This window comes from Coenobita brevimanus, chromosome 104, assembly GCF_032717465.1.
Source record: "Coenobita brevimanus isolate Jiangsu-jjx chromosome 104, ASM3271746v2, whole genome shotgun sequence".
Taxonomy (NCBI): Eukaryota; Metazoa; Arthropoda; class Malacostraca; order Decapoda; family Coenobitidae; genus Coenobita; species Coenobita brevimanus.
This window is the reverse complement of record NC_137057.1, coordinates 9,625,417-9,649,801: the sequence shown is the minus strand read 5'-3', so window position 1 is coordinate 9,649,801 and position 24,385 is coordinate 9,625,417. Positions and strand designations below refer to the sequence as shown.

The 24,385-nt window shown below is 40.5% G+C and overlaps 1 protein-coding gene across 1 annotated transcript; it reads left to right on the top strand.

Moving 5' to 3' along the window:
- The first annotated feature begins 2,041 nt into the window (after positions 1–2,041).
- LOC145415980 (macrophage mannose receptor 1-like) lies at positions 2,042–21,616 on the top strand. Its single transcript, XM_080285083.1, has 6 exons — positions 2,042–2,087; positions 3,884–4,132; positions 14,225–14,479; positions 16,043–16,237; positions 16,665–16,754; positions 21,468–21,616. The coding sequence occupies exons 1-6, from the start codon at positions 2,042–2,044 to the stop codon at positions 21,614–21,616; spliced, it is 984 nt and encodes a 327-aa protein (XP_080141209.1).
- The last annotated feature ends 2,769 nt before the right edge of the window (positions 21,617–24,385 follow it).

The following is a 24,385-nucleotide window of genomic DNA, read 5'->3' as shown; positions in this document are numbered from 1 at the left end:
CAGAAGAGTGGAAAAATGGAGTGATTATAGAAATACCAAAAAAGGGAGATTTAAGTGTTTGTGGAAATTGGAGGGGGATAACTTTGAGACCTGTAGTTGGAAAAGTCTTTTCCAAAATTTGTTGAACAGAACAGAGTCAGTAATTGATAAAAATTTTAAGAGAAGAACAAGCGGGATTTAGAAAGGGTCGAGGTTGTAATGATCAGATTTTTATTGTACGGCATCTAATGCAAGAAGCTAATGAGATGAAAATGCCACTTAGTATGTGTTTTGTGGATTTTGAAAAGGCGTTTGGTAGTGTTTCACGTGGAGCTGTGTTGAAAATTATGAGATTCTATGGCATAAAAGAAAAGTTTGTAAATATCATTAGAACCCTGAGTGAAGGTACTTTTTGTAAGATAATGGTGGGTGGTTCTTTGAGTGATCCATTTGAAGTTGGGTCAGGAGTGATTCAAGGAGGAGTTCTTTCACCTTTGCTGTTTGTTTTGGTTATGGATTAAGTTGTGAGAAATGTTGTAAGGAGGACAGGTACAGGAATTAACTGGAAAGATAATAAGAGGCTGATGGATTTGGACTATGCTGATGATACTGTACTGATTTGCGGAAGTATTTACGGGATGCAGAGGGTGCTTCATGGTCTGGTGGAGGAAGGAGAAAAAGTGGGATTGGTAATAAATTGCGGAAAGACTGAAATTTTTAATATGAATGTGGAGAGCCAAATCTATTGTGTAATTGGGAATAATGTGGTGAAGAATGTGGAAAATTTTAAATATCTGGAAACCGTTGTATCATCTAATGGATCATTAGACAGTGAAATTGAGGAGAGGATTAGACAGCCTTGGCGAGCTGTTGGAATGTTGAGATCTAATTGGAATAATAATATGCATTCGGTACATACTAAAGTCCAATGGTTAGACCAATTTTAATTTATGGGCATGAATCATGGTACAGTACAATTGCAACAGATCAGAAAGTATTAGGATTTCAGAATAAAATACTGAGAAGGATTCCTGGGGTAAAGTGGCAAGATACAGTTACGAATGAAAGAGTAAGGGATATTACGAGAGTTGAACCAGTTGATGAATATGTGAGACTGTCTCGCTGGAAGTGGCTGGGGCACATATATAGAGAAGACGGCACTTTAATACAGGATGTGCCAGAGTGGACTGCTAGAGGAAGAAGAGGCAGAGGTAGGCCGAGGGAGACCTGGTTGAGGACAATGAAAAGAGAAGCAGGAGGGGAGTGTTAGTAGCAAGAGATAAATATTGGTGGAGAGAGTTCATCGAAGCCCTATGCATCCCGTGGGATGCCACAGGAAATGATTGATTGATTGATTGATGTATCCTGGCTGGCCTACAACTCAGGTATGGGGAGTGCATTTAGTCCGACTGCTGCTAGCATGCTCTTATAGCATGGTTGCATTTTATTTAGTCTGAACCGACTAGGCTGAAGCAGTACTTTAGCCTGCTCAACACTACATGGTAGCATTCTGTGAGCAGTATATATATATATATATATATATATATATATATAGAGAGAGAGAGAGAGAGAGAGAGAGAGAGAGAGAGAGAGAGAGAGAGAGAGAGAGAGAGAGAGAGAGAGAGAGAGAGAGAGAGAGAGAGACTTTTTCTTGTAAGCAAGTTAGGTTGAATGTAACTGCTGTTTCTGCATTAATTGATTCCTGCTCTATGCTTTCGATGCGTCGAGCTAATCTACAATAATTGTCATTCAGACTTCTGAGTAGCTGTTCAAATACTGGAATATTGGTAACGGTTCGTTCCTTCCTGGGAACATCTTCAGACCAATCTGATGGTTTATGAAGCGAGACCTCATTATAAAGCTGGTCCCGACACCTGTTAACCCGTGACTGGTCGGCCAGGCGCGTGTGATGGAAGGTGTGTGGCTCTCTCATTGGTGGAATGTGTTGAACTAGTCATGGGTAGACAGGTAGACAGATAGAAAAATAGATATATATTCTCATTAACGTGAACAATTTCTTTATTCTATTTCCAGACTTTCTGTGGCCTGAATAAGTTCAAGGATGTGGTTTCAGCTTTCTGTGTCACTAACCTTCCTGCTTGTGGCAAGTAAGTGGATTTGTTCGCCTAGTGTCTGTAATAACCTGACCATGGTAGTGATGCTACAACAGTGTAAATAATTTATTCACTTTGGATAGGCTAAGCTTTTGGATATTAATGAATGCTGTAGAAAAACGGTAAACACTGCTGAAGAGTAAAAAGGGAATTGTGAAAAACAATAAAAATAAATTTCTCAGCGCTGTGAAATGCTTAAATGGAAGAATTATGTCCACATGTGGAAGAGTCGTATTCTAACACGGTTTCCAGATGAACCAAAATTCTTGCCCGCCTGCACCTATGAACGACGCACCAGGAGGGGGTGGGACACTTTTCCATTGGTAAAGTGATGTTCCCAGCCCTACGGATCTGTTTTTCTTCTGGAGCCGAAAAACATGGATTGAACAAGTATATTAGAGCTGCCCGTTCATGTTAGATGTGGGCAAGCCAGCCATCGCTACAGCTCGTGTGTGTGTGTGTGTATATATATATATATATATATATATATATATATATATATATATATATATATATATATATATATATATATATATATATATATATATATATATATATACAGGGTGTCCCAAAAGCCTGGCCCCACAGGAAAAGTATGAAAGAAACCCACTAGGACTTCTTTATTAAATTTATCAGTTATCAGGTACTTTATCAGTTACATGTTCAAAATGACTCCCACGTACTTCTATACATTTTCTAACGTGTTCAACCCAAGACCTTTGCACATTTCTAAGCATGTAAATATTTGCTTTTGTGGCTTCAAATTCCCTTGTTACTATTCTTTCTGCTCTCGTTACTTAGGCTCCATAATGTATCAATCTGGAAAATATTAAAACTAATTAATAAATCAATGGTAAACGAAAATTACAGTGTTAAATACATGTCCTACGGGGCCAGACTTCTGGGACTTCCTGTATATATATATATATATATATATATATATATATATATATATATATATTGTATGTGTCCGACTCTGGGCAAAGGCTACAGGGCTCTCATATCTCGGGGGCAGTAGCCTATCCCAAAGGCCCAGTAGTCCTCCTACACCTCCACATGTCATCACTTCGGCGCTAACACCCACCGTCCATATTGAATACATGCTAGGGCTGTCTCATACAGGACTAGTGTATTGGTATTAGCGGGGGAACTTTTATGACATGTCGGCGGGTCATCTGGTAGATCAGGAACCTCTGCTTCTATGAAATTCAAATCCTTAAACTGTTCCCTGCCCCAGCCGGGATTCGAACCTGGGTCCATCAAGACTGCAGGCCGCCTCTCTCTCTCTCTCTCTCTCTCTCTCTCTCTCTCTCTCTATTTATATATATATATATATATATATATATATTAAAAAGGAGAAATAGTGGTTACTTTTGCTGATATGAATAACATGAGAATCATGAACACATTCTTTAACAAAAGAACAGGGAGAAAATCGACCTGAAGGAGTCCATGTTGAAACAAAGAATAAAATATATTTCATTACAGCAGATAAGAATAACAGAATCATAAATGTCACTGTTATCAACAGTACTCAACTGTGTAAATATAGGAAGTGACCATAGAATGGTGGGTTGTACAGCCAGATTCAGTTTCAGACGTGAAAGAATGAAGATGATTCTATATCTATCTATCTATCTATATCTGTCTATCTATCTATCTGTCTATCTATCTATAATTATATAAGTGAGTATGAATCTTCCAACTAAAAATAATGTTACCTGCATAATCTCATAAATGTATTATTTTTACTTTACACTCTTATCTGTACATTGTCTACTTGCTACCAGAGGCCCTTAGATTGTGGTGCGGGCATGGAGAGGTTTGGTTATCTTGCGGGTGTGTGGATGTGGAGAGCACCTCCGGCGGATGTACATCGCCATTCGTGGGCGTGTTTGACCAGTGCCTCTACTTCGTTACCTTTGCTGAGGTAACTCATCAAGAGGCACGCCAGATGTGTCACTCATTGGATGCTGAACTGGCCATCGTCGACACCGCCGGCAGACTCAGCAATATCATCTACTACATTAATGACAATGGTATATGACAATAAGGTGGAGTCGAAAAGAAACTATGGAAACCCGCAGTTTCTTTTCAACTCCACCCTATTCCCTGTCTATAGGAAATTGTAGCCAAGGGTTCACACTGAACAAAGACGTGTCATTGGTAGTTCAAGGATTTTCTAGAGTGCATGAGTAATACTGTTACTTTGAACTGTTCCTTGTACGGAGACACAAATGTCATCCCAAAGTCTGACGAATACATAGAAAAATCGAATAATCTGAAACACATCATTAGAGACAGAGTTTTCATTATATTTTGCCAGTTGTAAATATACTTCAGACGGAACTTGGAAGATAATTGTTTCTTTGATTGTACACCCACTAAAAAAAAATTGTCGGCACTCTTTTAGCATGATTAAATTTAGCACACCAGACAAGAAATCTGAAAAAAAAAAAAAATCGAGTTAACGTGCCTGGTTGGTATCCCTCATCTGCTGAGCCTTAGTTCCGCATTCATAGTGGCCCAGGAGGCTTCGTCACATCTCTTTCTAAGCAACTTTTTTGCCTATAATTATTACTGCTTTTTACACTACTTTGAGAGTTTGAGTATCAACGCAGTTTTCATAAAAGTTATAAACGAGGATGTTGGTGTGTTATGTAGATCAGATTCAGAATCGACATTAAAACTCAGACTGCTCATTCGAAGCTCAAATTGCCCAAACTGAAGCAGTTTCGTAGGCAACACATTCCTCACATTATATGCAAATTGAAAACCATCTGAGGTGAAAGTCAATCATAATATGAAAGAATATGCCTACCGATCACCTCCTCCGCGATGTTATCAGCTTGGCCAAACAGGTGATATACCATTCTCAGGTTTATAATCTATTTACTACTATGTTCATGTAACATTGATGTGGTTAGTATTATAACAATACCACGATGTATACTGTATATAATTTTCAGGTGCTGTTCATGGGGGGTTGTATAAACTGGACAGTAACGCCTATATAATTTGCCATCAACCATTTCTTAAAAAGCTACTTGTGGTTGTCATTGTATCATAGCGTGTAAGAAAATTCTAAGGTGGTAACCTCAGATACGATGGGTGCCAAGCAGAAAAATTGCACTTTCATTTCTGTATTATCTTGTGGAAATTTGCTTTGCTGTTTTGAGACCTTCCCATGAGCATTATGTCCATTGCTAGGAATTATTTATTATACATAACATGAAGCTACGGGAGTTATCGAAAGGGAGAGAGAGAGAGTGAAAGAGATGGAGGGGCGGACAGATTCAGAGGGTGGGGTGAGAGATCAGGTGTACCACCTCTTACTGCGTATTCACGGCTTCTTTGCCAGTGATAGTTGCGAAAAGCATAAAAGCAAGGGGTGTGTCCACTCCCCCCCTCTGTGGCGGAGTGGACACAATCTGGCTGCACTATGGGGTGGTACTACTACTCTGTGGCCAGGTTGTGTTAGGAAGAATTCTGCCACCGTATTCCCTGTGTGTCATAAAAGGCGACTACAAGGAGCAGGGTGAGGGGACTAGGGACCCCCTCCACCGATTTTTTAGTTCTTACAATGAGACAGGGAATAGAAAGGGATAGGGGATTAAGTTATCCCAGTACCCTGAAGATTCGGTCTATGAATGTGTGTGGATGTAGTACGATTGAGACTAAAGGGGAGCAGGTTGGTAGAATGTTTATGAGAAGAAAGTTGGATGTATTAGCTTTGAGTGAAACGAAGATGAAAGGGAAAGGTGAGTCTAAGTTTGGAAGTATGAATGGAAGGATGTCAAGTGTTGAAAGAGGAAGGGCAAGAGAAGGTGTGGCCTTGTTGGTGAGCCCGGAAGTGCAGCAGTGTCTGATTGAATGGAAGGAGGTGTCATCGAGACTGATGTAGATGAAACCGAAATTTGAATGTGAGTTGTGGGTATTTGTGAGTGCATATGGGCCTGGTAGCAAAAGGGATGCAGAAGAGAGGGAGTCTTTGTGGAATGACGTTGATGAGTGTCTGCAGAGTTTTGGAGTGAATATGAATGGGGTAATGGTGGGAGATCTCAATGCTAGGGTGGGAAATGTAGCAGTTGAAGGTGTAGTTGGTAGGCATGGTGTGCCTGGAAGAAATGAAAATGGGGAATGGATGACAAGGATGTGTGTTGAGCGAGATATAGTGATTGGAAACACCTTCTTTGAGAAGAAAGATATACATAAGTATCCATGGGTGAGACAGGAGGGTGGAAGGGTTGTTGATGGAGCATTGATGGACTATGTTGTCATGTCCAGGAATATAAGAGGAAGATGGTTGGTGTGGGAGTTTTGAGAGGGGAGGGTGGAGGTATATCTGACCACTACCTGGTGGAGGGAAAGTTGAGCGTAGGTAAGAGATGGGTGAGAGCTAGGAGAGTTAGATGTGGCAGGAATACTTTGGAAGTGAATGAGCTGGATAAAAGATAGAAAATGATAGAGTATCTGGAGAAATTGAAAGATGACTGGAATGCAATGAAAGATCAGGAAAATGGCAATGTGGAGATGGAATACCAGTTGTTTAAGAGTGTTGTGGTGGAGAGGTGTGTGGTGTGAGACGACTGGGTGGTGGTGAAAGAAAGGGAAGTGACTGGTGTTGTAAGGAAGTATGGCCATGGCTGAGACGAGACAAACATATGAAGTTTGGCTGCAAAGTAAGGATGAGGTGTCATATGAAAGGTATAATGAAAAGAGGAATAGGGCGAGAAGGGCTGTGTGCTATGGTAAAGTGGCAGCAGATGAGATGTGGGGTAGGCAGATGACTGAGAATTTTCAACAGAATAAGAAAATGTTTTGGAAGGGGGTGAAAAGGGTGCTAACGGGAAAGTCTGGGAAGAAAGATCGAGTAAAAGCAGAGGATGAAAGGATGTCAATTGAGATGCATGCAGTAAGGAAGAGATGGATGGAGCATTTTGAAAGATTGTTAAATGTAGGGGAGGAAAGGGAAGCTGAGATTGTGGCAGATGGAAGGGTGCAAGGAATAAATGTGTTGGGAGAGCAGAATGATTCTTTGATCATGATGGAGGAAGTGCAGCAGGCAATAAAGGAGGTGAAAACAGGGAAAGCTGCAGGTATGGATGGGTGTGCTGTGGAATGCCTGAAAGGTGGTGGAGCAACTATTGTTGAGTGGTTAGTAAAATTATTTGTGTGTTTTGTGAAAAGTATAGTGCCAATTGAGTAGGCAAGTGCGTGTGTGGTTCTGTTGTATAAAAGGTAGGGTGATAAATATGAATGTACTAGCTTAACCTGCCTCATCCCAGCAGATTTTTAACCATTGACCTTCCCCAATCCCGGAAAAATTTTTATTTTTATTATTATTATTTTTTTTTTTTGCTAAAACCTCCACTTTTTATGAGAAACATCGATAATTCATAAAGAAATCGCTCACCTGAGCTTTATAATGCCAGTACAGGTAACAATACCCTCACCTGGCTGTGTTTTCTATGGAGCCTGGCTCCAGAGAAAATGTGTTCTATGGGAGGGGTAACTATTCCAAGTCACTCATAATGGATATTTATTTATTTATTTGATATGAATTTATTTCCAGTACAAGAGTATATTGATTTTCACGTAGTAATGTAGGTGATATAATCATTGTTTGACTCACCAAACACATCAACATACTGCACTTTTTTTGGCGACATTACCTGATCATCATTTCTGACTGTTTCTTCCTTTAACGCTACGTAAACTTTGTCCTCCACATTGTCATAAATTGGGGAATCACTCTGGCCTTGAATTTTGTACCGTGGCACATGTCTTTACTGGCCAGGTCACTGGTAACAGGTGAGTTGCTGAGGAAGTGGCATGTGGGGGGGGGGGGGATGTCACATAGGGTAAAGCATTTTCCCCGCCTGGCACTGAGTATAGGAAGGTGTCCCGTGTATACAAGCCAAAAATCACACACAAAATTTTTAAAATGTACAAATGATGGACCTTGCAATTGCAGTATGTTTATATACGTCAATAGGAGTCACAGTGACAAAACATTCAGACGTATATATACGTCAACAGAACATGGCTGGTTAAGGGGTATAAAGTGTTTTGAGTGGTATAGGTAAGGTGCATGGTAGAGTGTTAATTAAGAGAGTTAGAGAGGGTACAGAGGGAGTGATTGGTAATGAGCAGTGTTGCTTTAGGAGAGGAAAGGGATGTATGGGTCAGGTATTTGCTGTGAGGCAGGTGTGTGAAATGTATTTTGCGAAAGGTAGGGATTTGTTTTGGGCGTTCATGGATTTAGAGAAAGCGAATAATAGAACTAATAGGAATGATTTATAGACTGTATTAAGATTGTATAGACTTGATGGTAGGTTGCTAAAAGTAGTGAAAAGTTTTTATGTTAATAGTAGAGCGTGTGTAGGAGCGGGAAATACTGTGAGCCATTGGTTTCCCGTGAGCGTGAGGCTGTGGCAGGGATGTGTGATTTTGCCTGGGTTGTTTAATATTTATATGGATGGTGTTGAAAGGGAGGTGAATGCATGAGTGTTAGATGGAGATTTGAGTCTAGTGAATGCTGATGGTAGAGAGTGGAATCTGAAGCAGCTGCTGTTTGCAGATGGTACTGCTCTGGTGCTGATTCAGAGAGATTGAGACAGTTGTTAGAGGAGTTTGGAAGAGCGTGTGAAAGGAGGAAATTGAGAGTAAATGAGAATAAGAGTAAAGTGATGAAATGTATGAGGTTGGTAGATAGTAGGAGGATGAATGTAGTTTTGAATGGTGAGTTGCATGAGGAGTCAGAGTGTTTTAAGTATTTAGGGTCACGTGTTGCTGTGGATGGAAGAAAAGATGCAGAAGTGAGTTATGAATGAATGAAGTAAGAAAGGTGTTGGGAGGAATAAGAAAAAGTCTTTAGGTGTCTTTATTTTTTTGTGTCCGACTCTGAGCAAAGGCTTCACAGCCTGCTCCCAAGGCCCAGTAGTCCTCTACATACCATACACCTCCACATGTCACCACTTCGGCACTAACACTCAACGTCCACACTGAATACATGCTAAGGCTGTCTCATACAGGACTAGTGTATTGGTATTAGCGGGGGTATTTTTACGACATGTTGGCGGGTCTTCTAGTAGATGAGTAAAGTCTGCTTTTACTAAATTCAAATCTTTAAACTGTTCCCTGCCCCAGCGGAGATTTGAACCGGGGTCCGGTGGGACTGCAGGCCAAGAGAAGGCTGTATGAGGATGTTGTGGTACCGACAGCATTATATGGAGCTGAAACATGGAATATGTGTGTAGCAGAGAGGAAAAATTTGAATGTAATGGAAATGAGGTGTCTGAGGAGTCTGTATGGAGTGATGTGTACGGGTCGTGTGAGAAATGATGAAGTGTGAAGGAGAACTGGGGCTGTGAGGGAGATGGCTGATCGAGTTGAGCAGAGGGTGTTGCGATGGTTTGGGCATATGGAGAGAATGGATGATGAGCGATATGGTGAAAAAGATAACTGGATCGGATGTGAGTGGTGTATGGCTGAGAGGACGACCACGAATTGGATGGATGAACAGTGTGAAAAGAGCATTGGATGTGAGAGGGATGTCTGTTGAGCAAGGAAGAATGCGCGTGATAAGAATGATTGGAGAAATTGTGAATGAATAAATGGTGATGCAGCCCTGAGGGGATATTCTCCCGCATTTGGTCTGATCAGCTGATCAGATCAGGTGTGGGTAAGGGGATAGGTCCATTATGATGTGGCAGAGGTAAACCAGCTCTGCTATCGGGCCCTGCTGCAGATGTCGCTGATTGCACTGTGCAATTGACCCTCCTGCGGTGTGGTGTGGTGAGGATCTGTCCCATCTTGCATTGGGGTTATATCTATCTATCTATCTATCTATTGTCAGACGCCTGAATCCCTTATAAGGGGTGGCCACAAACAAATTGCCTCCACGTCACCCTGTCCCCCACCATTTCACTGCCCTGCTCCCAATTCACACCTGCTCTCTCATATACCTCTCCACTCTATCCCTCCATCTCATCCTTGGCCTTCCCCTCCCTCTCTCCCTCTCCACCTCACTCACATACACTCTCTTCGTCAGTCTCACTCTCTATCCTCTCCACATGGTCAAACCATGTGTGTGTGGATGAGTAAATTAGGAGTGTGTCATCCTGTCTCGGCTACCTCCCTTTGTTTGGGGGAAGCTGTCTAGGTATATAGACAGACATAACACTACCATAGCTTCGAACAACAACGTTAACACTGGACAACAGGCACATGTTCAGTAAGGAACCTTTGCTGTTACATCCCTCGTAAGTTGTAGGATAAGAAGGCGAGCAGAAACTATGGCTCTCGAGTGTAGTTATCTCAATTCATACACATTTCACTCCATACAGAGTTATTCATTTTAGTCCTTTGTAAAGCTATGGTGTCCGCAACTGATTAAGCTCGTCTGGTCCTAGAAAAAATAATTTTACTCTAATCCTTTGTAAGGCACAGGTTTCCCTCAGATGAGTATAGGGAATCTACATGCAGCCAGAGTGAAGTACCGAAGTGGTGTCCTGCTCTCCAAAAGAAAAAAGTAATTGCTATTGTTAGTGGATGCCTCCAAATTATATTATTTCTTTAGATATCCCTGCATTTATCCTTTGAATTATGGCATGGGATTAACACAAGCCTTTTCTTAATGTTTTCACGTATAATGTATATACTAGTAGTTGTACAAGGAAACTTTCAAACGGTGGCGATATAACCAGGTAGCCCTGCTGCCCAGTTGTACAAGCTTCCCTGACGTCCCAATCCCTGAAACGAAGTAGGTGGACTGTAAGTTAAAGGCAGACCCAACCTGCAGCACACTGGGCCACGCCCGGATAAGCCCTAAGTCACAGTAACATTAGCCTGTACACTGATTTTTGTCATGTGTACTCTGCTGACATGTATTTAACCTCCTCATTACTATTTCCTTTTTATTTTTTCTTGTTGCCTCCAGATTACTTTATATGATTTAGGAGAAACTTTTTGAACTTGTGGCACTACTGACTGTACAAAATTCTTAGGCTTTCCTATAAGGAGAAAAACATCCTTGTCGTTTCCTCCTTCTCTGAAATCTCTATCTTGAATGGCGTCAGTTTTCACCACAACCCTAGGCTCTCCTCTCCATTCACTGGGCCACCTGGTAAACATGATGCATCTTTTCTGTTCTTAATGACTTAGCACCTTGCCCATATCTCTGACCACCTTGGAGAGAGTTCCAACTCGAATGACCTTTTTTTTTTTTTTTAACACAATCATTTTGCCTACTTTTCCAATCTTTTCTCTCAGTTGGGGTCCTTGGGTTACAGTCTGATCATATTAATTTGTCCCGTCACTCCAATTAGGCCCTTTGACCCTTCCAAAAATTTTGCCTTTGGAGCTGTGGATAGGGAAGCCCTCATGCAGTACTTATTCGGTTTTCCCTGTAATGTTTATTGTTTCCATGGCCGAAAACCATATTAGTGTGCTTGCAGAGGTTATGTCGGGGACATGAATGGATGCATTCCTATCTCTTATCATTTGACTAATGCATATAAGTTTTACTTTAATCGCGGTTGTTCTGATGCTGTGGAAAAAAAAAAGGGGAGGGGGGATGGGTGGCCTACAGAAGGTACCAAAGCCACCCACCTCTGAAACTCCACTACCCTATTTTTCTGGATGCAGTCGTATTAAGTCTATTAGTTATCTTATTAAAATTAAATCAATTTGTTTTGAATCCTCGAAACTCTCTGACTGAATATTTTCCAGCTCTTTTCGGTACGTTGTCAAAAACCTCTGATAATTTAGTTTCTTCCTCTTTCCCTCCTTTTCCATTCTGATGGCCCTGTAGCTGTTTCTTCTACTGAAAAGAAGGAACTTTTTGCCTAAGCTTTTTATTCTAATTCCACTTTGGGTGATTCCAGTGCTGTCCCTTCATCTACCCCCGTCCACAATTTGCGATTTCTTCATTCAAAATTCTTCAAAAGATGTACTTCCTACCCTCATTGACCTCAAAATTAACAAGTGTTACATTCGTCATGGGATTACTCATATTGTTTTTAAATAAACTGTACTTCAGTGCTAACACCCTGTTCAGGTAAACTCTTTTGCCTTTCCTTTCTGAACTTGTATCTTTCCTCTTTGCTGGAAGTTTGTTCTCATTCATCCTGTCCCAAAACATGTTGACTTTTACCAGATCCTCTTACTATAACTCAATGGTTTTGTTTTAATATCTTGCATTTGTAGTCTTTGAATCTATCTCTAACAGACTGAGTCTGAAGCATCTTTCCTTTCATAATCTTTCCGATCGCTAGGGACGATCCACTAGCAACCTTCCCACCCTCCTTTCTGGCTCTTGATCATACTTCTTGTTTGACTTTGGCGAAATTTTCACCATTGTAGTCGACATCTCAAAAGCTTTCACCCGAACCTGACACAGGTCTTTAATTTCCAAACTGTCCTCTTACAGTTTCTTTCTACCACTGCAGTCATCTCTAGCTTCCATCCCGGTCATTCCAAAGCTGTTGTTGTAGATGACTACTGATCTTTCAAAGTTATCAATTGTGGGGTTCCTCAGGGTCTTGTCCTGTTATTTTCTTCATTCTTTTGCACTATACAGTACATCTAGCCCTAGACCCAGACGCTGATGATTTCTCTTCACTTTTCCACCCGATTCTCGAAGCATCCACCACAACAGTTACTTCGGCAGTTTCGAGGTGAGACTATGGTACAACCAGTGGCGTACCCAGAAAGTTGAGGAGTGGGGGGGGCCTCCTTTTTTTTTATCTTTTTAAATGTGCAGCCCATGACTTTGGCGAGCGCAGCGAGCCCGTACAGCTGGGGGGTTTGGGGAGGGCGCTATAAGCCCCCCCCCCCCATGGAGAAAATTTTGCATTTTGGCCAATTTTGTAATCATCTTCAGGTCATGTGGAATGGGTATACGACATAAATATAACATATTCTAAAGTTGTTTTTAAGTACTCTGTGCCACTGAATTATGATTCAGTCTTTGCAGGAACCTTATACTACTAAAGTTCAAATGTTCAAATTTTTTTTTAAAATAAAACTTCAGCAGAATAGATAGGAATACTGGACACTATGACAAAATATACAGTGTGTATATATATATATATATATATATATATATATATATATATATATATATATATATATATATATATATATATAGATATATATATATATATATATATATATATATATATATATATATATATATATATATATTTATTGCAAAAGGGGGGGCCATGGTCGCATGCCCCCCCCCCCCTCGGGACAACTGTTCTCTGACTCCACTGGTATTTTTGACTGTGGTATAATAGATCTCGTTTTTATTATTCTTGCATTAAAAGCTAGGTTCCTATATCCTCCAACCAGAAAAATTTTTCCTCAGGAGTGTACTTTAACATTAAATACTATACAGGTCAGTCCTTCGTCATCTCTCGATGTCCTTGAGGTTTTATTCTATTGGATCCTATCGTGGTAAGATCACATTGCCTCCTTTGCAAAATCTGCTTCCAAAAGGTTTGGTGTGCTAAGTAATACCATGTCATTTTCTCCTCTGAGCATCTGTTGACTTTGTAATCTCCTTCGCCCCTCTGTGAAGTACTACTCTCATATGTGTGTATTGGGGGAGGGGAGGGGGCCTTCCAATATGCACCTCTTCTAAAAGAGGGTGGAGTAAAAAACTTTTCGTTTCATTAAATCTACTCCTTTTGTTAACTCCCTTCAATCTCTCTTCGCCGCACTGTAACATCTTTACTTCTTTACTGTCGATATTTCAGTGATCACTGCTCGTCAGAGCTGTCTTCTTCCATTCCTCCTCCATTACGTTGGGTGTGCAGCTTCTGTCTGGCAGCGTTCTCTGATCTAATTTCTGTATATATATATATATATATATATATATATATATATATATATATATATATATATATATATATATATATATATATATATATATACAGACTGAGAGAGAGAGAGAAAGAGAGAGAGAGAGAGAGGCAGATGGCTAGATAGATGGACAGATAGACAGTTTGACAGATGGATAAATAGATATATATAGAGACAGATGGATAGATAGATGCAATATCTGAACTGCTCTTTTAGTTATCTAAAGACATTATATATATCGGTGGTTGTATCAACAGGACTGACGACAAAAGATTTTTGGATTGACGGAAGTGATGCAGAGACTGAGGGCGACTGGCGATTTTACACCGGTGAGCCAGTTCCAATGGGCACACCTTTCTGGATGGCGAGTATTGGCGAACAGCAGCCAGACGATAGTAACACTACTGAAGACTGCTTGCATCTCTTCCCTGGGTACTCGTTTTACATGAATGACGTTAACTGCATGCGTTATAAAAACCTGATATGTGAACAACCAATTGTTGAGTCCAATTGTAAGTATCAGTAACTAACTTCATCATCGTCGTTGTCGTCGTCTTAGCCATTATCGTTATCATCTTCAGCATCTTCATGTTCATTACAGTCATCATCATCATCACCATCATCTAGATTATCTTGGTGAAAGACTGTCAGATACACATCTAAATCCAGAGGCAAAACATATATCATATTTATACTGTCATGCTCATGGAATCATTCTCAAGTGAACAACACCACTTAGAATCACCTGGAATAAAATGCCAGAGTTGTCTCAGCCTTATGAGATTAGTGGTGCCAGTATTAAAATTCTCAAGGCTTCTATGACTTATTCTCAACAAAAGAAAATTACCAGGTGTTAACCGAAATTATATTACGCAGTTGACACGACCGTGAGAGAATACCTTCATCCCAAGGGCATACTTTATTTTTTCTTGCTCTCTAGAAGATTTAATGAAAATAAATGAGAAACATGTTATGGTGAAGTGGAATGATGAAGGACGTATCTAACCTCTTCTGCACGAAATATCCCTCTTAAACTGTAGAGAATTGTTTGGATATAATAATGATTAAATAATTACGTCATCAGAATAAAGGCGTCTTTTGTTTACCGTAATCAGTCCCCCTAACCATTTGCGCCCATGTAGCCCATGCAGTCCCCCCGTCAACTTAGAACAATCCGCATTTATACAAAATATTCATTTTGCATCAAATGCTACTTTATAACGCACCAAAATTCGCCTCGATATCAGATTCTTCTTTCGCATTCAGTAATATACCAGAGTCAGCCTTAATATATATTCCCTTGCATCCAATAATATGATATACAAAAGGCAGCCTCAATGCCTTAAATTCATTCGCATTCAGTAATATGACATGTCACAGTCTCTTTCGATGAAATACATTCACTTTCCATTCAGTTGCTATAGACAAAATACAGTACGGAGTCCCTCGTACGCAAAGTCCCTCCATTACTCACTTTCTCAGATTCTGTGTTTCTCGTTCTGATAAACTCGATCTACCAAGAACATCATTCTGTCTCTGTCATTCTTATGTCATACTTACTGTGCTTACCCAGTGACTTTTGTAATAAACATTGTGACCACTTCAGTCACAACACTGGTTCCAGCCCATATTACCTCATTTGTAAAAACCTCTCTACTCTGTTTTCAACTCATCACTCGCATCTCACCCAGCGTAAGTCAACTCTTGATTACTTTTGTGCTGAAAAGATTTATGTGGTGTTTTATGGTCTATTTTTCTTAGACAAAAAAAAAAAAAAAAAAAGAGTCAGAAGAAGCATGATCATTTTCATGGACTTACTTACACGGTTACTTTTATTTTGCCAGAAAGAGGATATCATAAATCGATCTTTCACTGGAGGTTGAATAGGCCTATTACGTATTGAGGTTATGATGTCATACTCACAAATATAATTCAACATTAAAGCTAAAAGGGGAACTCTTACAGTCGAAGAATAAGATAAATACAGCGAAGAGTAGGACAGAACACAACGTAATTTCAATAATCACTTACAAAAAATATATATATACAGTATATACTTCCCTCATCGCCCTCAGCCTCTCTACCTGTGCGTGATGCTGAGTGCCCGCCATTCTTTGTTTTCGTCGGTTATCGTTGTTTGGCCTTCATGACCTGGGCTGAGCAGACCTGGACTGAAGCCAGACAGTCGTGCCATGGACTGGGTGGGGAGCTGGCTGCTATCTACGAAATTGAGGAACTGAGAGCCATTTATCTCTACCTCCACCAGGAAGGTAAGTGAAAACGTCTGCCTCGATCAGGAAGGTAGGCGATGTCTACCTCCACCAGAAAATTAGGTGAAGATGTCTACCCCCACCAAAGAGGTAGCTGAAGATGTCTGCCTCCTCCAGAAAGGCTAGTGAAAATGTTTTCCTCAACCAGAAAGATTAATTGAAAATGCCTACCTCCACCACAAAAGTAGGAGAAGATGTCGGCCTGAGCCTGAAAGATAGGTGGAGATATCTACCTCCACTAGAAAGGTAGGGGAAGATATCTACCTTCGCCAGAAAGGGAGGTAAAAGCATCAACCTCTACCAGGAAGGTAGTGGGGTGTTTGCATATTCTCTGTGGATCCAATATAAGTGATTCCTGATAAACATGGCCACCTGGGTCAGGAGCACAAAGGTGGGTTAGAGAAACTGAGTCGTCACTGTGTTCCAGGGATTGCTGGACACTCCTTCTGGCTGGGCGGCTCCGACGCGGCCAACGAGGGTGTTTGGGTCTGGACCGATGGTTACCAAGTAGAAACTGGTGAGTGTGTGTGTGTGTGTGTGTGTGTGTGTGTGTGTGTGTGTGTGTGTGTGTGTGTGTGTGTGTGTGTGTGTGTGTGTGTGTGTGTGTGTGTGTGTGTGTGTGTGTGTGTGTGTGTGATTAAGAAGACGTTTGTCCATGACTTTAGCATTATTTTGTTTCTTCAAGGCACCTGTAACCATCTCAGGGGCTTACTGCCGATTATCATTAAGGGGAGGCATATCTGCTATATTCAACATCATAACAAGGAGAACAAAAGAAGACAGAAACAGATCTGGGTGAAAAATTCTCAATTACTATATTCGTCATCACTTCCCCACCTGGTCTTGAACGATCAGAACTCACATAAGAGATAATATACTGTACACAGAATAGAAATTTCTTCTCTCTCTCTCTCTCTCTAAAACACACACACACACACACACACACACACACACACACACACACACACACACACATTATATATATACATATATACATACTATATATATATATATATATATATATATATATATATATATATATATATGTATATATATATATATATGTATATATATATATATATGTATATATATATATATATGTATATATATATATATATATATATATATATATATATATATATATATATATATATATATATATATATATATATATATATATATGCAAGAAAGAAGGAAGCCAGCGCCAGGAGCCCGCAAAATTGATCACTCCAAGGAAAAACAAAAACAAGGTAACAGAGAGCCAAATTCAAGATCTGTTTAATTGGAGAAGCCTGGACACATTGCGTGTGAAAGACTGGACACATTGCGTTTGAAAGACTGGAGTTCATAGGCAGTAGAAAATACGGTGAGAGGGAGACAGTTGTAGAAAATACGGTGAGAGGGAGACAGTTGCAGAGTTGACCTGTTTCACACATGAAAGACTGGGAGCAACGGTTAACTCTTGCATTAGAGATTTGGACAGAAAAAGGATGATAGTTTGTTGCTAGACGGGTGCTACGCGCCTGCCGTTGTGGTGCAGGGATGCAAGCAGACATTTCAAAGGACCAGTGACCATTGAAGTTGCGATAAAAGAATGATAAAGATCAGTGCAGCCAAGAGACAGAGGTTGAAGTGAACCAGTAAGAGCACGAGAGTTAATGAGACGAAAAGCCTTCGACTCCACATTGTTGAGAAGAGCTTTATATGGGGAACCTCCCCACAAATGAATATTGTACTCAACACAGAGACGAATAAATTCCTCTGTGGTAAGTCAACAACTTTGCAGGGGTAAAGAAGAGAGAGAGTTAGCTTAGCACATTTAATCTCTTGGAATCAGATTTATCAAGAGAGGTAATATGATCTTTCCAAGATAAATCCTGAGTGAATGAGACCCCAAGTGTGTTGTAAGATGAAGCAGGATTTCGTTGAATATTGTTAAATATTAGAGGGTACCCCTGCAGAAATTTTTTGGGGGATAAAAGATGCAAGAACTGAGTTTTTGATGCACTGAAAACGAAATTATTTTTACCCCAACCAGAGATACGATCCAAGTCAGATACTAGGTGTGCTATAGCCTCATGCCTTGTTTGTTTGAGTAACTGCTGAGATGGATGCTACGGGATGTGCATGGAAAGGTGAAGGGTTGAGTCATCAGCGTATGAGTGGATAGGGTTGCATATGCAGCTTAGAACGTCATTGATAAATAGAAGGAAGAGAGGTGGTAATCAGACAGAGCCTTGAGGAACACCACTATTGATAGCTTTAGGAGAAGAACGGTAGCCGTCTACAACAGCAGCTATAGAAAGACCAGGAAAGAAGTGAAAGGTGAAGGCACAGATAAAAGAATAGAAATCGTAAGAGGGCAGCTAGGAAATTAAAGATTTATACCAGACTCGATCGAAAGCCTTTGGGATGTCAAGTGCAATGGCAAAGCTTTTGCCAAGTCCCGAAAGGAGGATGACCAGGAGTCTGAAAGGTAGGTTGAGAAGATTGCCAGTGGAGAGTCCCTGACGGAAACCAGACTGACGATCAGAAAGAAGGTTGTGATAGGAAAGGTGGCTTTAAAACTTTTCTGCTAAGATTATACTCAAAAACTTTTGAAATACAGGATGTTAAAGCTATTGTGAGATAGTCAGAGGGCTGGGAATGGTAACCCTTTTTCTGGGACAGGCTGAATAAGAGCAAATTTCCAGCAAGAGGGAAAGGTAAAAGTTGTCAGACAAAGGCAAAAGAGTTTACATAGGCAGGGTGTAGGCACAGAAGCACAGTTCTTGAGGAAGACAAGAGGAACCCCATTAGTCTCATATGCCTTGTTAGTACTGGGGATGGCAGAAAATATTACATCACTTGAAGAAATGTTAACGTCTGCCATGAGGAAGTCAGAGTGGGGAAGTGTTTGAAGAACAGCATTGGAATAATCTAAGGTGGAACTGGAAAAGAAAGTCCGAGCGAAGAGTTCTGCTTTATCAATGGAAGAAAAAGCTATAGTGCATCAGAGTGGAAGAGAGGAGGGAAGGATTATGAGGTACTGTTATTAGAGAGTTTTTTGGCAGGGTACTAGAAGAAGCGGGAAGAATTTGAGATGAATAATTCAGAGCATTTAGTACGAATGAAATTAATTTCAGCAGAGTGAACAATAGACTTAACATGATTCTGGGCAGAAACATGGAAGAGATGAGATTTTGGGGTGAGTTGGCTTCGGTACCTTTTGTAGGCCTTCTGCTTGTTGTGGATAGCATTAGAAAAAGCAAGATTAAACCATTTTTTTATTTTTTGTATTAGTCAAGGAATATGAGAAAAGAGTGTATGCTTCCATGTCTGACAGAATAACCTCCATCATGTGCAAGGCACACACAGATGGCTCTCGGACGCGGAAGCGGTAATCATTCCACAGAAATTCAAAGAATCCCTGAGGGCCACCCAATCAGCAGTTCCAAAGTGTCACAGTCACCGCTTCGGAGGGCTTTACTAGAACGATGGGACAGGTTAAGGTAAAAAGGTTGTGATCAGAGGAACCCAATGGAGAAAAAGTATTAACAGAGTAAACAGAAGGATTAGTTATAGGGATCTCTCTCTAAGGTGGTCAGGGATACGAGTAGGGTGTTGTTTTAACTGCTCAAGATCGTTAAGGGTAGAAAACATATAGGCTTGTCCACCAAGAGGATCAGTGAGAGGAGAGGAGAGCCAAAGGTGTTGCTGAACATTGATATCACCTAGAATGGAGATTTCAGAGAAAGGAGAAACTGATAGGATGTGTTCCATCTTAGAAGTAAGATAGTTGGAGAATTTTTCATAGTCAGTAGAGTTAGGGGATAACTAAAGAGCACAGATATATTTAGTCAAAGAATGATAGGATAGCCGAAGCCAGAGAGTAGAGAATTCAGAAGATTCAAGTTCAGAAACATGGAAGCAAGATATGTTGTTGCATACATATACACAACTATCTTTGTCTTTGAAGTGAATATAGAGGAAGTAGGAGGATATAGAGAAGGGTTTGCTGTTAGTTGCCCTAGACAGCTGAGTCTCAGTGAGGAAAAGGTGAGGTTTAGAGGAGCTGAAGTGTTGTTCAACAGAGAGAAAATCAGAGGAAAAGACGCGAATGTTGCAGAAATGAAGTGAATCAAACAGTGGTTCCAGCATCTCGCTTGTTCGTTACCGGGAGTGAGGCGGATGGTGGGGCTTTGATGCCCCCCCCCCCTCCCCCGGGGACTCTGAGGCTTGGCGCCTGGACACCATTTTTGTTGAGTTTTGAATAGTCTGCACATTGCTACTCCTCACCCTGCCCTAGGGTGGGAAAGGAGGTCCGGATGATGATGATGATGATGACTTAATAGGAAGTATAGGAATTATAGTGTGTAATGTGCATGTTGTTTGACGTTGACAGTTAGAGGAACTTGTACTGGAGAGCATGCTGGCTTACTCTCTACATTACTGAAACAATGAAAATAGTTCAGCATATGGAAAGGTCAAAAGTTTGCCCCCAGGCCTGATGAAACGGGAGCTCCCGCTCTCTCTGTCATCAGCTTTCCACCCGCCGTTTTTGTTTACATTCATTGCTTAATCAAGTTATTACAAGCGCGTTCATCAACAGCTTGGCCTCCCTCGAGTCATAAAGCTGTCGTTGGGAGTGAAGACATGGGCATGGTGAACAAAGCAATAGTTTGGATGGGCTAGATCTCTGTTGGGCGCTGGGGCTTGAGTATATATAACATTTCTTGAAAAAACTGGTGTTGTAGGATTAGTGTTTGGAGAAAAATGAGTTCATTTTTTTTATTATTTTTTTTTTGTCCTCCATCCGTGAGTTCTGGTGGTCGCTGGGAGGAGGATACATTAATTTGCATGGAGGACAAACAGTGGATGAGATTAACTTATACTGTGTTGGGTAGTGTGGATCGGTCATATGAGTGTACCCCGTGAAAATGGATGGTGTAGCATTAATCGTTTAAGTGCAGTGATTATTTATTTCAAAGTAAAAAAAAAAAAAGTCAAGCTCACGTTCCTCTCACCAGCCTGGCTTCCTGAATCGCAGGAATTAATTACTATATTTCATATACCCCCTTGGGGCCAAGATGAGGAAATTGGGAGTGTGTCGTCCTGTCTCGGCTACCTCCCTTTCTTTGGGGGAAGCAGCCTAGGTATATAGATAGACAGTATATATCCTTTTTACTGAATGTAGTTAATAATGCTACAAGGCATGTGACATTATCTAAGCATCTTTTCTATACTATAGGTGCTCCGTGGTGGGGGTACGCAGGGTCGTACTCACTGGAGCCTGACGGAGGATCGGATGAAAACTGTCTGTTGCTCGATGCTGAGGGCTTCCACTACTTCCGTGATGCATCCTGTGACCTGCTCATGAACCCACTGTGCAGTATTTAGTAGCTCACATATCAATGCACCTCCCTCGCTAAGTAGACCCTAACACCACACATTTCATTCAATCCCACCACATCCCAAAACTCCTTCGTTCAGTAGACTACACGTCACTGCACCTCCCTCGTTCAGTAGCCCCAAACACATTTCATTAGTCCCCCCACCCATCAACACTCCTTCCTTCTGTAAACTACACATCTCTGCACCTCCTTCGTTCGGCATCCCCCAACATTAAATTAAACCTTCGTCCAGTAGACCTCGCGATACTGTACATTCTTCAGAGTGTAAGGAACCAATGAAAAGACAGTGCTCTTAATGAATTCTGTTGCTAATATGAATAATATTAGATATCTGCTGATGATTTATGTTTATTGAAATAGGAATGCAAACATTGATTTATTTCATGCGTTGTGATTTTTCTTTTCTATCAGATTCATGTTACCGTCAGACTGCTTTATATACTAATGACAACGTTTCGTAATGACAGGGTTAGCCATAGACTTCTTTAGTCCCATGAATACGAGAGGTCTTTTCTATGTTCCATAAAATCTAAAGACAAGCTGAATAAAATGCAAAAGTCATCTCAATGGAGCGGTTAATACTTGCCTTATGTGTCTTTTTTTTTTTTCCTTTTCAACGTTTCCTTTGAAACCAGAATGCCCAGTAAAGTCTGAATTAAAAAGAAGAGATTGATTTAACTGGTTTTGGAAATAAACCTTGGTATTTTTCTTCTTTATATCGTAGACACAGGTGATAAAAATTAAGGAAAAAGACCATTGAGATAACTATGGTAACCCTTTATTATATTACTCTAAGTCTTACACGTGTAGATGGCACCAATAGGTTGTTTTACTTGCAATAAATACGGTACTCACACACGTTCCCTCGCTACCCCCTCACCCTGCCGTCGAACCTGATTGTGATCACCCTTTCACAACCAGCATGTATTCTTTTATTTTGTTCTTTCTGCTCATCTTAGAACATCTGGTAGGGAAGGAGTTTGGTAATGTCTGCACCTATCCCCTCCCTCAAAAGTTTTTCCCAAGATGGATTAAATCTTTAGGAGACAGCATAATAAAAAGAACATCACGTCTTCCGGCTGAAAAGGTTAGGAAAACACAGTAACATCTCACGCGTGAAATTTTTCCATATTCAACTTTCCATTATAAGACAGCAATGGAAGAAAGAGAGTGCAACCACAGAAATAATTAGTGGCCCAGCAAGTAGAGTTATATAGGCAAGTGGGAGACATTTATATTTTCAAAGGTGTCATTAATCCTTGCCATATGTTGAGGTCTTTCTTATTTTTTTTCTACAACCAGACAGGTTTATTCAGTCTAAGAGATACTTTGCAAACTGAAGGGGATAAAATAATCTTCAGTTTTCGGGGTCTTTCCGGCCTGATCAAAGTCGTCCATAGGTGGCAAAAAATAATAGAAATATAAACATGACGACACAGGATTCAAATGTTTTCAGGCAGTTTCTCTGGCAGGGTTACTTACTATGATCACAGCATATTTAAATCCCCTTAGCCCGAGTTAGTAATTTTATCTTTATTCGTGCTATTTCCTAATGGCTTTAATCAGCTTAGGGGAATTTACTTGAGCCTGGAGGTTAAATATAACCTTCACTAACCCCTCCACAGCTACAAGCCCTCCTAAATTTGAGTAAAATCATCTGGGGCTTCCTTTATTACAATGGCAACCACGTCATTGTAGCGAAGGGGATAAGATACAAAGACTAATACTGAACAAATAATCGTACAATACGGTTAGCAAGCCCAATTCCACACCAACATTATCACTGGCTATCATTGTGCTAGTAATGGTTGGCATACGGTGAACTAGGCTTGTGAGAATTAGATTTTTTTGCAATTCTGATAGTGTCACTGCCTCCATCCCTCTCTCTCATGGCTGTAATCTAGGTGGCTTGGGAGGTTTCCTAGCACCGGTTCTCCAGCTATTTATTTTGTATAGTACACGTTAACTCTATCTTGGATATCATTTATATCGTTTTAATATCGACCTAGTTTGCATCAGTTATATAAATTACGATTCTGAGGGGCGATGTACAGAATCAAATGCTATGGGAGAGGTGCTGCGAAATCTCCTAAGTGATGTATAATAAGACCTAATCAATCCCTTCCCTTTGTTACTTTCCACAGAGACATCAGTACTTGGATGTGTCGGGCGTGACAGCTGTAAAGGACAGTTTTCACATTAGTCTTGGAGATGTAGTTGCGGCTATTCCTTGGCGATTCATTTTGTATATCACATCTTGATATTCTTTCGTGTATTATTCATATATTGTTAATACGGACGTTGGCAGCATCAGTGATATACAAGATGACGTTGTTGATCCATTCACCCTGATGACGTCTTATATTAATCAGCTTACGATCAAACACTTGGTGAAGGAGTTTAGAAGAGATATATTTAATCCCCCAGTCAGAAAGTCTTCTGTAAAAGTGTAAGAAAAGAGCACCCAAAAAATAAAAATAGACATCCTTGGGCTCAAGGGGATAAAGTACAGTAAAATAGGCAACTTAAATCGCAGAGAAGTATGCCTAAAGAAATTCCTTAATCCAACGAAAGTACAAGTGGAGGTCCTAAGAGGAAGCTGTGGGACTGACGAGTTGAAACCCAAGACATGAATATACCAGAAATGAGGGGCAATGACTCGACCTTGTCCATTTATGTATTTTTGCCCACGTACGATGTACATGGTAAATTGCTAGGTGCCGCCAAGAGTTTTTATGATGGCAGTAAGGCATGT

What these genes read in the sequence shown, in the direction of transcription:
- LOC145415980 (XM_080285083.1), top strand. Translation starts at nt 2,042, where the DNA reads ATGTGGTTTCAGCTTTCTGTGTCACTAACCTTCCTGCTTGTGGCAA. An exon ending in ACCAATTGTTGAGTCCAATT is followed by an intron (nt 14,480 to 16,042) that starts GTAAGTATCAGT and finishes CATCGCCCTCAG; the next exon opens with CCTCTCTACCTGTGCGTGAT. An exon ending in TGGTTACCAAGTAGAAACTG is followed by an intron (nt 16,755 to 21,467) that starts GTGAGTGTGTGT and finishes TCTATACTATAG; the next exon opens with GTGCTCCGTGGTGGGGGTAC.